The sequence below is a fragment of the Trichosurus vulpecula genome, chromosome 3 (assembly GCF_011100635.1).
Source record: "Trichosurus vulpecula isolate mTriVul1 chromosome 3, mTriVul1.pri, whole genome shotgun sequence".
NCBI lineage: Eukaryota > Metazoa > Chordata > Mammalia > Diprotodontia > Phalangeridae > Trichosurus > Trichosurus vulpecula.
The window spans coordinates 205,690,439-205,703,685 of NC_050575.1; the positions used below are offsets into that span (position 1 = coordinate 205,690,439).

The 13,247-nt window shown below is 40.8% G+C and overlaps 1 protein-coding gene across 1 annotated transcript; it reads right to left on the minus strand.

Annotated features, from left to right (window-relative positions):
• Positions 1-4,250: 4,250 nt before the first annotated feature.
• Positions 4,251-12,942, minus strand: PURB (purine rich element binding protein B). The gene has a single exon (XM_036753026.1). The coding sequence runs from the start codon at positions 12,940-12,942 to the stop codon at positions 11,986-11,988; it is 957 nt and encodes a 318-aa protein (XP_036608921.1). The 3' UTR covers positions 4,251-11,985.
• Positions 12,943-13,247: the final 305 nt, after the last annotated feature.

The following is a 13,247-nucleotide window of genomic DNA, read 5'->3' on the forward strand; positions in this document are numbered from 1 at the left end:
CTCATTTTTTCAAAAGACATGAATTACGTTTTGTTTTGAGTATTTTACTCCACTGTTCCTTGAGAAAGACCTTGGTTCAGTGATCATTTTATAGTTTTACTACCACATGAATAAAACTACAAGTAGCCATTTTTCTTTGCCATGATTATGGTCATCATGAAGTCTGGGGAGCCTTTACAACTGGCATAAAGGTGAACAGCAGTTATCTTTCAGTGGTATAGCTGTGGCTACATTGTGGATAGCCCCTTCCATCTCAACTCTTCCATGTGGAGGCAGCATAGCACAGTAGAAAGCACATCAGATTGAGTCAGAGGATCTGGGTTCAAATCCCAGCTCTACCATCAGACATCTGTGTAACCTTGGGCTAATAATATCCTCCCTGGGCCTTTTTACTCATTTGTAAAATTAAGGGGTTGGAATAGATGAACTCCCACAAAATATTGGAGCAAGAAAGGGCTTTAGAGGGTACCTCCTTTCCCTGACAAGGAAATTGATGGCCATAGAAGTTGTAAATTTCCTGAGATTCTACCAGCTGGTTGGTGGCACAGTGGGTTCTAGAACCCAAGGTCTAGTGATATGATTTCCATTAAACCACACTTTTTTTTTTTTGAGAAGGTCTTCTTGTTAGGTAAACGTATGTTTATTTATACTTCCCTACTCTATTAGGAGCTTCTCCTCCAATAGGTGGTATAGTGGATAAAGTACAAGACTTGGGAGTCAGGGAAGGGCTGAGTTTCAATCTTTATAGTTACTAGTTGTGTGACCCTGAACAAGTCACTACTTAACTTCTCTGTGCCTTAGTTTGCTCATCTGTAAAATGGGGATAATAATAACACCTACCTCCCAGGGTAGTTGTGAGAATTAAAATGAATTAACATGCATAAAGTGCTTAATAAACGTTAGCTATTAATACTAGCTATCTAATTTGTAACATTCTTCAAAACTACTAGTAACCAACATTTGTAAAGCAGTTTAAGGTTTGCAAGACATTTTAACATACATTATCATTTGATCTCCAAATATCCTTGTGAGATAGAAGTACCATTATCTCCATTTTACGGAGGAAGAAGCTAAGGCTCAGGGAGGTTAAACAGCTATCTTGATAGTCCAAACAGTTATCAAGTTTTAAAGTGGTATTTGAACCCATATCTCTCCAAGTTCCAAGTCCAGCACTTTTTCTACCATGCCCAAACCAATGTAATAGGTATTGGCTATCTGAGTAGTGGAGAATCAGGAAAATTCTCTGTCAAGATTCTGTTTGATGGCCTAAGGAAGGTATAAATTTAACACTTCAATCATTTTGATATATCCGTGGTTTCATTTGTGTGGATGTGTTCACATATTCTCATCTAGTTTCTTGTGCATATACTTCCATAAACTTTCCAGAGAGCCATGAAACACACTAGAGAACAACATACATACATTTTTTGTGTCAGACCCTTTTGACAGTCTGAAGCCTATGGACTCCTAAAAGTAGGGGTTTTTAAAATGCATAATATTCATAGGAGTCTGTGAAATAGGAATAATATCTACCTCCCAAGGTTGTTATGAAAACAAAATGATACATTTGTAAAGTGCTTTGCAAATCCTAAATTGTTATAGAAATGCTACCTAGCTAGGATTACAAAGAAAACCAACTGTTAAAAGTTATTAGAATTTTTTTTTAAAGTTCACGGACCCCATGGATCCTTGCACAAGAGGTATCATCTGGTTTTCCTGATTCCTTTCACATTAGTATAGTTCTGTTAAAGACAGATATCACATTGTAGGCCCTTCAGATGCACATCTCAGAATCAATTACTGACCATGGGATCATTATAAAACTCCTCCTCGCTGTCAAGCAGTCAAGGCTCTTTTACTTCTCTAGATCTTGACTGCTTTCCCTCATAAACTTTAATTCAGGAGGCAACTACTCTTCTTACAGAGCCTGAAGCAAACAGAAGCAACAAGATCATTTATAAACTGATGCTCCCTATCCCAAGAACCACTGGCTAAATTTAGCTCTACAGATGGCAGTTTGGCTGCATCAGCTTCTTATAGGAATCTACTAGAACTTACTTATTATTCATAGTAAGGTGAATGGTCCAAGAAGCATGTTGAGATTCAGCAAGGGTGCTGCACCTAAGTTTCTCAGTTACCAAGGGTGTATGTAGACCTTTAAAAATGCTATAGATGAATTTGCCTTTCTCTTGGGTGTCATGATGCTGGTGAAGACAATCCTGATTAATATCTATCCCTTCCCCCCTGCCCCCCCCTCCACAAGATGTAAGGGTTACCAGTTGCCCAGTTTCCTCGGGTTTATTCCTGAAGGACACCTGACCATACCATTCCTCTGCCCAAGAAGCTTCAGTGGCTGTCTATCACCACCAAGATTACACAGGTGGCATTTAAAGCTTTTACATTCTGGCTCCAACCTTCCTCCTCACTGTTCCAACCAAACTGGTCTCCTTGACAGTCTCAAGACAATGTACCACTTTCCAACACAATTCTGTTGCTCTATCTCCTCTTAGAATTTCTAGCTCTCATCAAGACTCAAGTGCCAACTCCTATATGAGATCTTTTTTGATTTCTCCAGTTGCTGCCCTGCCCCACCCCACCCCCCAATTAGTTTGTATTATGTGTGCATGTATCCTCCCTGCCCACCTCCAAAAAGGAAGTAAACTTTAAAGGTAGTGAATGTTTCATCTGAGAGCCTAGTTCCATGTTTTGCCCATAATAAGTCCTTAATAAATGCTTATAGAATGGAATCAACTCAATTCAAGATCATCTTCATTCTCAGTGCTCAATTATTTAAACAGAAAATTTATCTTGAGATTGAGCCAAAAAGTGAACATGTAGTTTTGGTAACTTGGGCACAATAAAGTCACTGTATGGAGCTATTTTCAGGAGGCAGTGATGGACAAGCAATGGCTAGCACATTGTAAACATTAAGTACTTGTTGACTTCATTCCCGGATGGATTTTTTTGTTTTAATGTGGTAAGTAGCAGTCTTACCTTGGTAATATTGGTTTATCTTCCCTCTTCACAATAAGACTTTGTAGAATGTTGCCATCAAATCATGGGGATGGAGATGGGAGAGGGGGTGTGCAATGATCAAGGCCTTACCAATAAGTCAGATGATCCCAGTTCAGTTAACACCCTTCTTACCCATATCCTGTTATTTAAACTCTTGGGTTCAGGTAGACCCATTATGCACAGGTATCAAAGTGTGACAAAGAGAAAGTACTCCCCATTCCCAAAGTTGAAACTTTTTCTGAGGGAAGTTGACCTAGGCAACCATAAGCAGCAGCTAGCATAATGCCTATAAACTTAAAGGTTATAAAACACTTTGGTTTAGTCTCCTGAGAGACTGCTGAAAACAGGTGATTACTGAGAAACCTAAGAAGATAGAATTAATGCAGAGTAAAGTAGAACCAGAGAAACTGTTCACTATGAAAACATGATTGGAAAGGAAAAAAATGCAAAAATGCTGTGTAATCATGAACAAGCTTGGACCCAAAAAATTGAGGAAATTCACCTCCCTAAATTACAGAAGTGTATTATGGGGATGAAGTATTACATACACTATCATGCCAGCTGGTTTTACTTAACTATTTCCTTCCTTTAGAAAAAAAAATTTACAAGAGGGTAACTCAAAGGGTAGTGGAGGGGGGGAGGAGGGGGGATTCAGAAATGTGCCAAAAATACAAACATCAAATTTTTTTAAAGTGAAAGGATGAGAACCAAATGAGTTTAGAGGATAAAAGATGAGAATCTTGGCAAGGGCTAAAACTTGGGAAACATTAAATAGCCTGTTACTCTGGAATGACTGGGATGTAAGCCTACATTTGAATTTGCTTTATCTCTGCTTCCTAAACTTTCATGAGTTTTACAGCAAACAGAAAGACCACACCAGAAGATACCTATCATAAAGGGGCAGTGTGGGCAGACAGTTGGTTCCAATCTCAATTGTATCTTCTACCAATCAAGTTCCACACCCACCCACTTCTAGCACTACCAGTCTAAAAGTAAGATAAGAGCATCTGAGACCATCTCCAGTTGTCCTGATCTATATCTTGCCACTGGACCCAGATGGCTGTGGAGAGTGAGGCTAGAGACTCTGCACGGTCTTGCCTCACTTAAAAATTTACTTGCTAGTTATGACATCACCTTCCTGATGTCTTGGTCCTTTTGGAGAATGAAGGACAAACAATAGGTACCTGGCCTATCCCAGTGTACTTTCCTTAAATCACAAAGACATCAGCACAAAATTGTCATTCACTTTTCCGCATACTTTATTTGTTACAAACATACAATTTTTTAAATATAGACTTGTAAAACTCCATTTGCAAAAATCTGCTATCGTAAGGAGTGCTCACTAGCATGAATTTTTAAACCTTTTTTTCTGGTTGTTTTTGCTAGTTAGCTAGTGGTAAATCCAGGACCTGCCCTTTTACAGACCTGTCTGTAGCTCCTGGCTGTATTCACATTGCTCTTTAAAAAGCAGCCCTGCTCGCCTCATAAAGTATAAGAGTCTGAGCTTCACTCTCTTAGGCAGCAAGACCTACAGCCAGCTCTGACTCTACTTTTGAATTGTTTTCAGGGAAGATTTTGAATGGGTGCTGCACTTAATGTATCTGTTTGAATTGAACCATGCAGCTGTGTTTGCTTGTTAAAGTGCATTTCTTTTTTTTTTTTTTAAATAAACAAGAAGAATAATCTTTGTTCTTTAACCAAGGTACTTTAAAAATGAACTTTTTGGTCTCTCAGCAGATATTCCCAAATTGATCCTATCACTACAAGTTTAGTGTTCTATATACATTTATAAGGTTGTGGGGGAAATCTTACAAAATTAAAGGTACTGTGTTTCTCATGAAGCAGAAACCAGTTCTGTAATTTCATACATATGAATACACACCTGTTTACAATGCACAAGCATGTGGATATTTACATATGGATCAAAGACATTTAAATTATAAAATCATATTCCTTTTAGTTGCTGCCCATTTAAACACACAAGTACATCCTGATCAAGAAGCTGTCTCCTGCTCCAACGAACTTTAAATTTGGATTTAGCTCATTCAGATTACTTCTGCAGATTCTGTGTTGGCAGAGCAACAACCCTAGGGTTGGAGTTAAGAAGCTGTTCTCGGGGAGGAAGCATGTAATACATTAGCCACTGGCAGATGTGGCTGGCAGTTTACTAGATTGGGAAAATATGCTACCTGGGAATTAGAAGAAATAGATTTTCTTAAATAACCATGAAAAAGTCATTTCTACATAAAGCCCAGAAAGGACAGTAAGAGAACACCTTAAGAAGCATTAACACTAAATGTTACTATTAAAATGCTGGCCATTCCATTGCAAAATAACTCACATTCTATTGCTAACATAACATTCAGGGCAAGTGCAAGATTTACACCCTGCTTCGACTCAAGAATTCTATTTAGCTTTTCAAGGACAGAACAGATTCCACATTCAGGGTGCAATACGCAGAACTTCAAAGGAAACTTTTATCACAAAGGGGTGACAAGTAGTTAGAAGAGAGATGGGTGCTCGATGACCTTTAAGTTAAAAATTAACCCCCTCTCCCATGTCCTACAACACAAATGGGTTCATATCAATTTCCCCCCAAATTCCTCTTTAAGGTAGGTTCTGCGTAAGCTGCACTAATGAAAGAAGAAATACATTAACACCCCCCTTCCCCTGGTTTTTTTTATTCTTAGAAATTCTAATGGTAATGCTGTAAGAAATAAAGGCTGTACTTAATTTGTTTTGAAGAGTTAGCTCTCAACAAAAAGGATGTCACAGAGCCTAGAGAAAAATTTTTAGAAACCCTTCTAAAAAGGCTACTGAATTTTGTATGGAACATCTCTACTTCTTCCACTTTGTACTACTAAATGTTAATTAATATCTGGGTGAGATTCCACTTAAAAGGCAAAATGAACTATGTCAACAGATGTCAAGAATAATAGGAAAAATAAAACTGACTATGCAAAAACCTTGTTTTATCTAAAGCTTCCTCATACTTTCACCAGTCCTACCAGCATCACTAATAGGATAAAATGAACAGATTTAAGTTTCCCCTCCTTTTCCTTCCTCCATCCACCCTCTGGTGGAGGCACTAATGAAGCAGTCAAATAACCAAAAGGCTGGAAGAGAGAAGTAAAGGGCTAGTGGCATAGTCTGCCAACAGGAAAATCAGGTCCTAAATAACTGAGTTGGTTGAATTATGGAATTTTTTAGAAAGAACAATATAATTTTAGATAAATGGCTAAGCTATTTTTGGTTTGAAGTTACATAGATTGTGAGTAAAGATGACTATAAATACAAGCCTCTTGCCTTTGTTCTCATTTCTTTGTGAAATCTACAAAATAGTTAGTATAGGCTTTTAGACAAGGGGCACTGACAATATCTGGGAATTATGTTAAAAGTATAAAGTTCTCCATGTTGCAACCTTAATTTTGAGTTTTGGGAATCAGACTTCATTTTGTGGAAGTTGAGTCATTTAAACCTCTAAGTAATAAAATTAAGTCTGGTGCCAAAGATTAAGGTGGGTGTTAATTAACTATAATTTAGCAAAGAACACCACACCCTAAAATACAAGTTTTTAGATGATCCCAAGAACATTCAGGAGTCCAACTTTTGGGTGCTAGTTTGTTTTTTTCCCTGTCAAAAGTATAAAGCAATTATAATTTGGTATTTTTACCCGTCTGGGGCTAAAAACCCCTAACCCAAAACATGATACAATTTTTCCTCTTTAGTCAGGCTTTAAGTAAAGTGTGCTTCACCCCACCCCCCCCAAATAAAAACCAAACAACTCCACAACTATTTGATGGAAGCATTAACTTAATCAGGAAGACAGCTAATTGACTTACAGTACTCTAAAAATCAACCCTGACAACTGATAGTCTCATCTTCTACAGAGCAACAACTTTAATGCTGCTATTGACAGCAAAAAAAGAGTTACCTTAAGGCTCAAGGGAAAGTAACGTATTAAGTTGTGAACACAGTATTGGTTATTACTGCCTCCAATGGAAGCTAGCAGATGCTTTCAGGACCAATACAAACTTTCTAAACATTAGCAAAGATTTCTACTTATATAAAGTCAGAACAGTCATCTTAATAAGCAGAATTAGGGGACCCTGAGAAGCCACGGTCCACATAAAATAAATATGTATTTATGTGACGAAAAGTGCTTTTTGCCTTTGAGAAAATATACAAGGGTTAAAATGGAAATATACAATGTGAAAATTTCTTGATACTTTCAAGCCATGGAAGTATCAGACTCCAATAGAAAGTGGGAAAAGAGCAACAAGATGATGGAGGCTCTACTGTCTGAACAGGCCGGATATATGTGAGCTTTAAGGTATTCTAAAATAAAAGTGTTTTGCCAGTAACCAGTGGGATTTTACACCACTATATTTTAAAACCTGAGATTGGACATCAAAGCAGTCACTTTGATATTCATCAGAACAATTCTGATAGTCTCTAAACACAACAGACAATTGAATGTAATTATACCTAAATGAACACACATTTTTATTTTTTTCCTGATCAAAAGGAGACCTACCACAAAAATATTAGATAGAGAATTATGACTCCCAGCAAATGAGTCATTTTTACATAGGCAAAAAACAAGTCTCTTCCCCTTCTCACTGATCAAGGCCACACTATTTTCAAATGAATATCTACTGAGAGATTAGTTGTGCATTTGATAAAGTACCATAATCTGGTTAAAAATAAAAACAGAACTTAGTTAAGAATACTTATGTGCATGAGCTATACATACACTCAAGCTTCCCCCCAAATTTATTAACTGACACTCTCTGAAGAGCAAGGCAGATGGAAATTAATAGTCACTTTTTAATACCTTGTGTAGATCATTCTACATCTTTGTAACATTGGGGAAAAGTCACATTTAACAAGTCATCTTCAGCTATTACAATGCCTGAAGTGTGCAGTCATTAACAGACCACTCAATATGAGGGCATTATTGTAACCAGCCTTTTTTGCCCATTACCCTGCACATTTTCAAATAAAAAACAGGATAAATGTAGTTTGTTTTCTGGAAGGAAACTGAAGCCCGGAATCTCTTAAAAGACCTGTAATTTGCTGCAAAGTGATCCAAAGGTAACAAACAAAGCAGGAGGTTTTAAAGACTGCTTGAATCCACAGACCCTCAGAATCATTCTGTGTTAATTATAAAAATTGAATTGACAAGTAGCTATGTGTATAGTATAGCTACAGTCATTTATGCCACCTACATGCCTCAAATATTTACACAGGGTGTCTGGTTTTTTGGTTTGGTTTTTTTTTTTTTTTTGGTGCCATACAGACTTTTTGTACAGCAGATGCACTGACATGTTTGTAGACTGGAATTGTCATTCCACTGGCTGAATGATGAATAAGGACAATAGAAATCAGAAATGTAAGGACATATTTACAGATTCTTGTTCTTTTGCTAATTATTTTGTTTCTAATTCTTCTAAGTTGTAGGAACTCCACAATGAAAACAGAGAAAACAGTAGTATGAGGAACAAACCTTTTACCAATCATTTCAAAACTAAGCTGTAGGACTTTTCAGATAGGACTGGATATTCTAAGTGTATGACTACTGAGATGCTCAATGAAGTAAAAAATATCACTGCTCACAGCAATGGTAAAAAAACAAAATGAGGTTTGTTTTTCATACTGTAGTTTGCATAATGCTGTTTTCTTTCCAACTAGATTTAACAAAGATCATGGATTTCAATAAGCTAATATTTATGAATGATCTTTTGAAGCACCTCAGTTAATACAGTCACATCTAATAGCAAAAATTTTTCAAAAGTGTAGTCCCTATATTCTGCAGATTTCTATTGTCCCTGGGGACAGGAATGACGATCAGTGGACAATTAACCCATACCCTTCTGTTAGAATGGATCCCAATCTTCCTGCAGTAGGAAGAAAGGCCATGAACCACCCCCTTTGGGGAAAATCAAATCCTCAAGATTGGTTAAGACTTAAAAACCCACCATGGTGACATTTAACTAGTCTTATCCAGGCAGGTCAGAGTTTTAATATAAATTACTTCTTCCAACACATAGCTTATGCATTCTTTGCTCCTATTTTTGGAGGATTCTCAAATTGATTACTAAAGATTTTTTGCACGATACATCACTGTTATATGGTCTAATGACTAAGAGAAAATTTCTCTGGTTACCAAAGCTGATGCCGTATATGGTAGTGTTCTTGGCATACACGCTATATATGCCTCTGTCCACTTCCACATACTTCCTATGCAGCTAATTATAGCTTAATAGCCACGGGTAAAGGATTGTGAAGACCCTGTCAATTCTACAGAGTAGAAAGGCAAGGCTAGTTACTGCAATTCAGCCAAAAAAAAAAAAAACACAAACAAAAACAACCCCTTGAAAAGGAGAGGTACTGCACCTTTGCAAAATCGAATTGGCTCACAGCAGCTGAGCAACACGATCACCACTGAAGCAACAAAACAAGTTGGTCTATACAGGAATTGTATATGGTTTTAAAATGAAAGTTACAGCAATATACACTAATGGCTGCAACCTTAATTTTCATTGCTGCCTCAAATTTTTGAAATTATTTAAAGCAGTTTTCTGCAACCCTAAAGCTGTTCTATTCAAACATTATTTTGGGACTTGTTCTCCGCAGCAAAGAACTGAACACACTCAAACAAAATACAAAGGTAAATACAGCAGGACATTATTGAAAACAGCTGCCTTGTAGTACAAAATACAGTACAAGAATACGGATGTAATTAAAACATCAAAAAATACTATTGCTCCCATACAATTTAGGAAACATTCTTTGCAACGGAGAAAAATTAAAAAACAAAAACTGTTTTTTAAAAAATCTGTTTAAAAAGTCTATTGTGGATGACAGGAGAAGAGAATTTGTTTTAAAAGGGCTTAAGTACATGTTTGTGGCTCTTGTACTTCTAACCTTCGATTATCAACAATTCTGTATAATCTAATTTTTATAAACAGCCAAATTTTTATGTAAAATATATTCTCCCTCCCTCTCAGCCACAAATGCGTAAGAATGACCTTTTGTATATTCCTTATTTCCCAATAAATACAAAACAAAAAGATAGTATAGATTGAGTAATACCAAAACAAGGTAATAAAAAGGGTATGCAATAAATTAAAAAGGCAGCTCAAATAAAGGGCAGGCATGCAGTTAAAAAATACTAAGAAGATTGTGGAGGTGGGGTTACCTGCCTCCTGTGTGAGAAGGTGTTTGCACAAGTAATACCTGAAAACTTTGGAATGAACAGTTTAGATCCCATTCAGTTCAAAGTTACCTAGGATACATTAACATTTCTAGAAATACCTTTTTTTGAAGGGGGGTAGGATTGACTTGATTAGTTAAAAACCATTTATAGAGAGAATCCATTTAAAATATAGAAGAGGTGATCCTTGAAAACCCCAACTTTTATTCTTGAAAGACAGCTAAGATGAACCGGCAGAAGCCAGTTTATGTTGAAATTTCAAGATGGTATAAAAAAGCTTCCAGGGTATAGTCAGCTTATTCATTTTCACTTTAGCTCCTTTTAGTGATGGATTTCAGCTTCCATAGGGCCTGCTGCTCTGAATCATCCATCCATCATGTGCCAACTTTGATTGTGAGGTACTGATAAAAATGGATCAAGTTCTCCTTTAAAAATTCTTGTAAAAGAATAACTGATGCTGGAAATTCTGGACCTGAGGATGTTATCATTTGAATAAGTCCACAGATTAAACTGAAGGTAAATGGAGGCTTCAGTTTTGTTAATTTCCAACTTTTGTATGGATGTCAGTCATTCTTTCAAAGCTCAGGCATGTAGCCACATGTTTCCTTTTGCTGATATCATGGAAGTTACGGTTTAAAATCCAGTCAGCCATTGGATGGAATTGCTGAATTATCTACTATTCACAGGCTTACGCTTTTTGGAGCCATAAGAGAGCTGGCTCTCATTTCTTCATACCTAAGCCATTTCTTTATAATAACCTCCATATTTGGAGAAAAGGGGAAGAACTTTAGTGAGTAGCAACCAATCCACTCAAACAGTTTTCCTTGTGCTTTGTGCCTGATTTCTTATGCAACCCCCCCACCCCAATATAAAAATGTCCATTAAAATCTTCAGAAACCTTGCCAACTTTAAAACTATTTTAGAAATGGATTCCAGTTCAAACACTGATATCTCCATCAGTTTGCATGGGGGGGAGGGAAGAAATTCTGCAAAGAAAAAGACAACAGACATTGGTCCAGGTTCCCTCCAAAACCTTATTTTAAAATCCAAATTTGTTTCCATATTCCCCCTAGAGCTTCTGAATTTTCATTTCTGCCCAGTGAGTCCATGATTAGTATGTATTTTTAAATTTGTATTTCCCTTTATGGACCTGCACCTTCGGAAAAGGGTAACTTGCAATAGCCTCTCTCCCGTATCTTCATGGACTTAGCAAAGATTTAGACACCAAGATGCTGGTTTTAAAGAAGATGAAGGAATTCAACATTGAACCAAAGGGGCCAATGGGGAGATTTATAGAACCAATTTAAGCAGTCCAGGAACAACACAACTGAAAATCAAATATCCTTAGGTGGGTGCTCTGGGCAATTAAAACGTTTCTACCTCCAGGTCAAAGGCGAGTGAGGATGTAATCTTGGATGAGGTTCAGATAGTTCAGGTGGGCGACGGTGGGGACGGGGTGTTTGAGGCTATATCTCTCAAGTGAAGAGGCACTTTCTCCTCACCTCTCAGGTCAGTGTCATTTCCTTTGAACTTGCCGCTCTTTTCTAGTTGTCCGCGAGTTTCCTGGTGGTTATTTCTTTAATTAGCATTGCTTGTTATTTTCTTGTTGGTTTGTTTCTCTAGGGGCCTCCCCCTTCCCAGGTCCCAGCTACAAGGGGTGAGTGGGAAGGGGAGCATTCCGGCGAGGAGGGGGGGGAGCTTACGGTTTGGAGCGGGGTAGGGGTGCCGGGGTGGGGGAGGCTGCCCCAGCTTCAGTCGTCATCCACATCCTCGCCCTCGGACTCGTCCCCGGCGCCGCCCCGGCGCTCGTACAGCTTGTCTCGCTGCCTCTCCTGGATCTCCTTCATCTCATCGGCATAGCGGCAGAAGGCGCCCCCGAACTTGCCCCACGCCTTGAAGGGCACGGTGATGGCGTTGCGGTAGGACGGCTTCACTTCGCTCACCCGCAGGAACACGCCGTACTTGTTGCAGCCCACGTCGAAGAAGAAGCGCTTGGAGTCCACCGTGATGGACGTGCCCTCGGGCAGCTCCCCGTAGCCCGGGCCGCCGCCCAGCTCGTCGTCGTCGCCGCCGTAGTCGTCGATGAGTTTGGCGAGCGCGTCTCGGAACTCGATAAGGCCCTGCGCGGGCAGCGCGATGGTCTGGCCGCTCGGCAGGCCTCCCCCGGGCCCCGGCCCGCCTCCGCCGCCGAAGCCGCCGCCCGCGCCCGGCCCGCGGTTGATGGTCTGCCGGATGCGCAGAAAGCGGCCGCGTTGGTTCTCCTTGAGGTCCAGATAGTATTTGCGGTTCTCCCGCACGAGGAATTCACTTTTGAGCGCCCGCCGGGGCCCACCGCCGTCCTCGGCACCCGCCGCCGCCGCGGCCGCCGCGATCTGCTCGGGGCTGCTGGGCCCCAGCTGCGCGTAGTGTTCGATGAAGTCGCCCAGGTAGTCTCGGAACTCGGCGGCCACGGCCATGGAAAGCGTGAGGCGGCTCTTGGAGCCACCCGCTCCCACCTCAGCGATCTTCAGGAAGCGGCCCTTGGCGTTCTGCTTCACGTCCAAGTAGAAGCGCTTGTTCTGAATGTCCAGCCGCTTCGAGGCCAGCTCCTGGGTCTCCTGCTCGCCGCCCCCGCGGGACAGGGGCTGGAAGCCGCCGCCACCCCCGCCGCCCCCGCCGCTGCCGCTCCCGCTGCCCCCTCGCTCACTGCCGCTGTCGCCATCCGCCATCTTCTCTCCTTCCGCCGCCGCCGCCGTCTCAGCCGCCGCCGCTGCCGGGCCCCACTGCTCTCGCGCCGCCACCGCCGCCCGCCGCGCTCGCTCGCGCCCCCCTCCCTCCGCCCCTGCGGCTCGCGCTCCGGTCCCCCCCCCCCAGCCTCCCTCCCACCCCCCCTCCCCCGCTCGCTCACGCGCTCCCGCTCTTCATCGCGAACCGCCGCCGCCCCCCCCCCATCTTTGCCCCCCTCCCCCCTCCCCGCCTCCCCAACCCGCCCCGACTTCCGCAGCCAAGCGGCTGCTTCCGGCGCGCGGACGAG

Bases quoted from the DNA above. Each gene is read 5' to 3' on its own strand.
- PURB (XM_036753026.1), bottom strand. From the start codon at position 12,942: ATGGCGGATGGCGACAGCGGCAGTGAGCGAGGGGGCAGCGGGAGCGGC.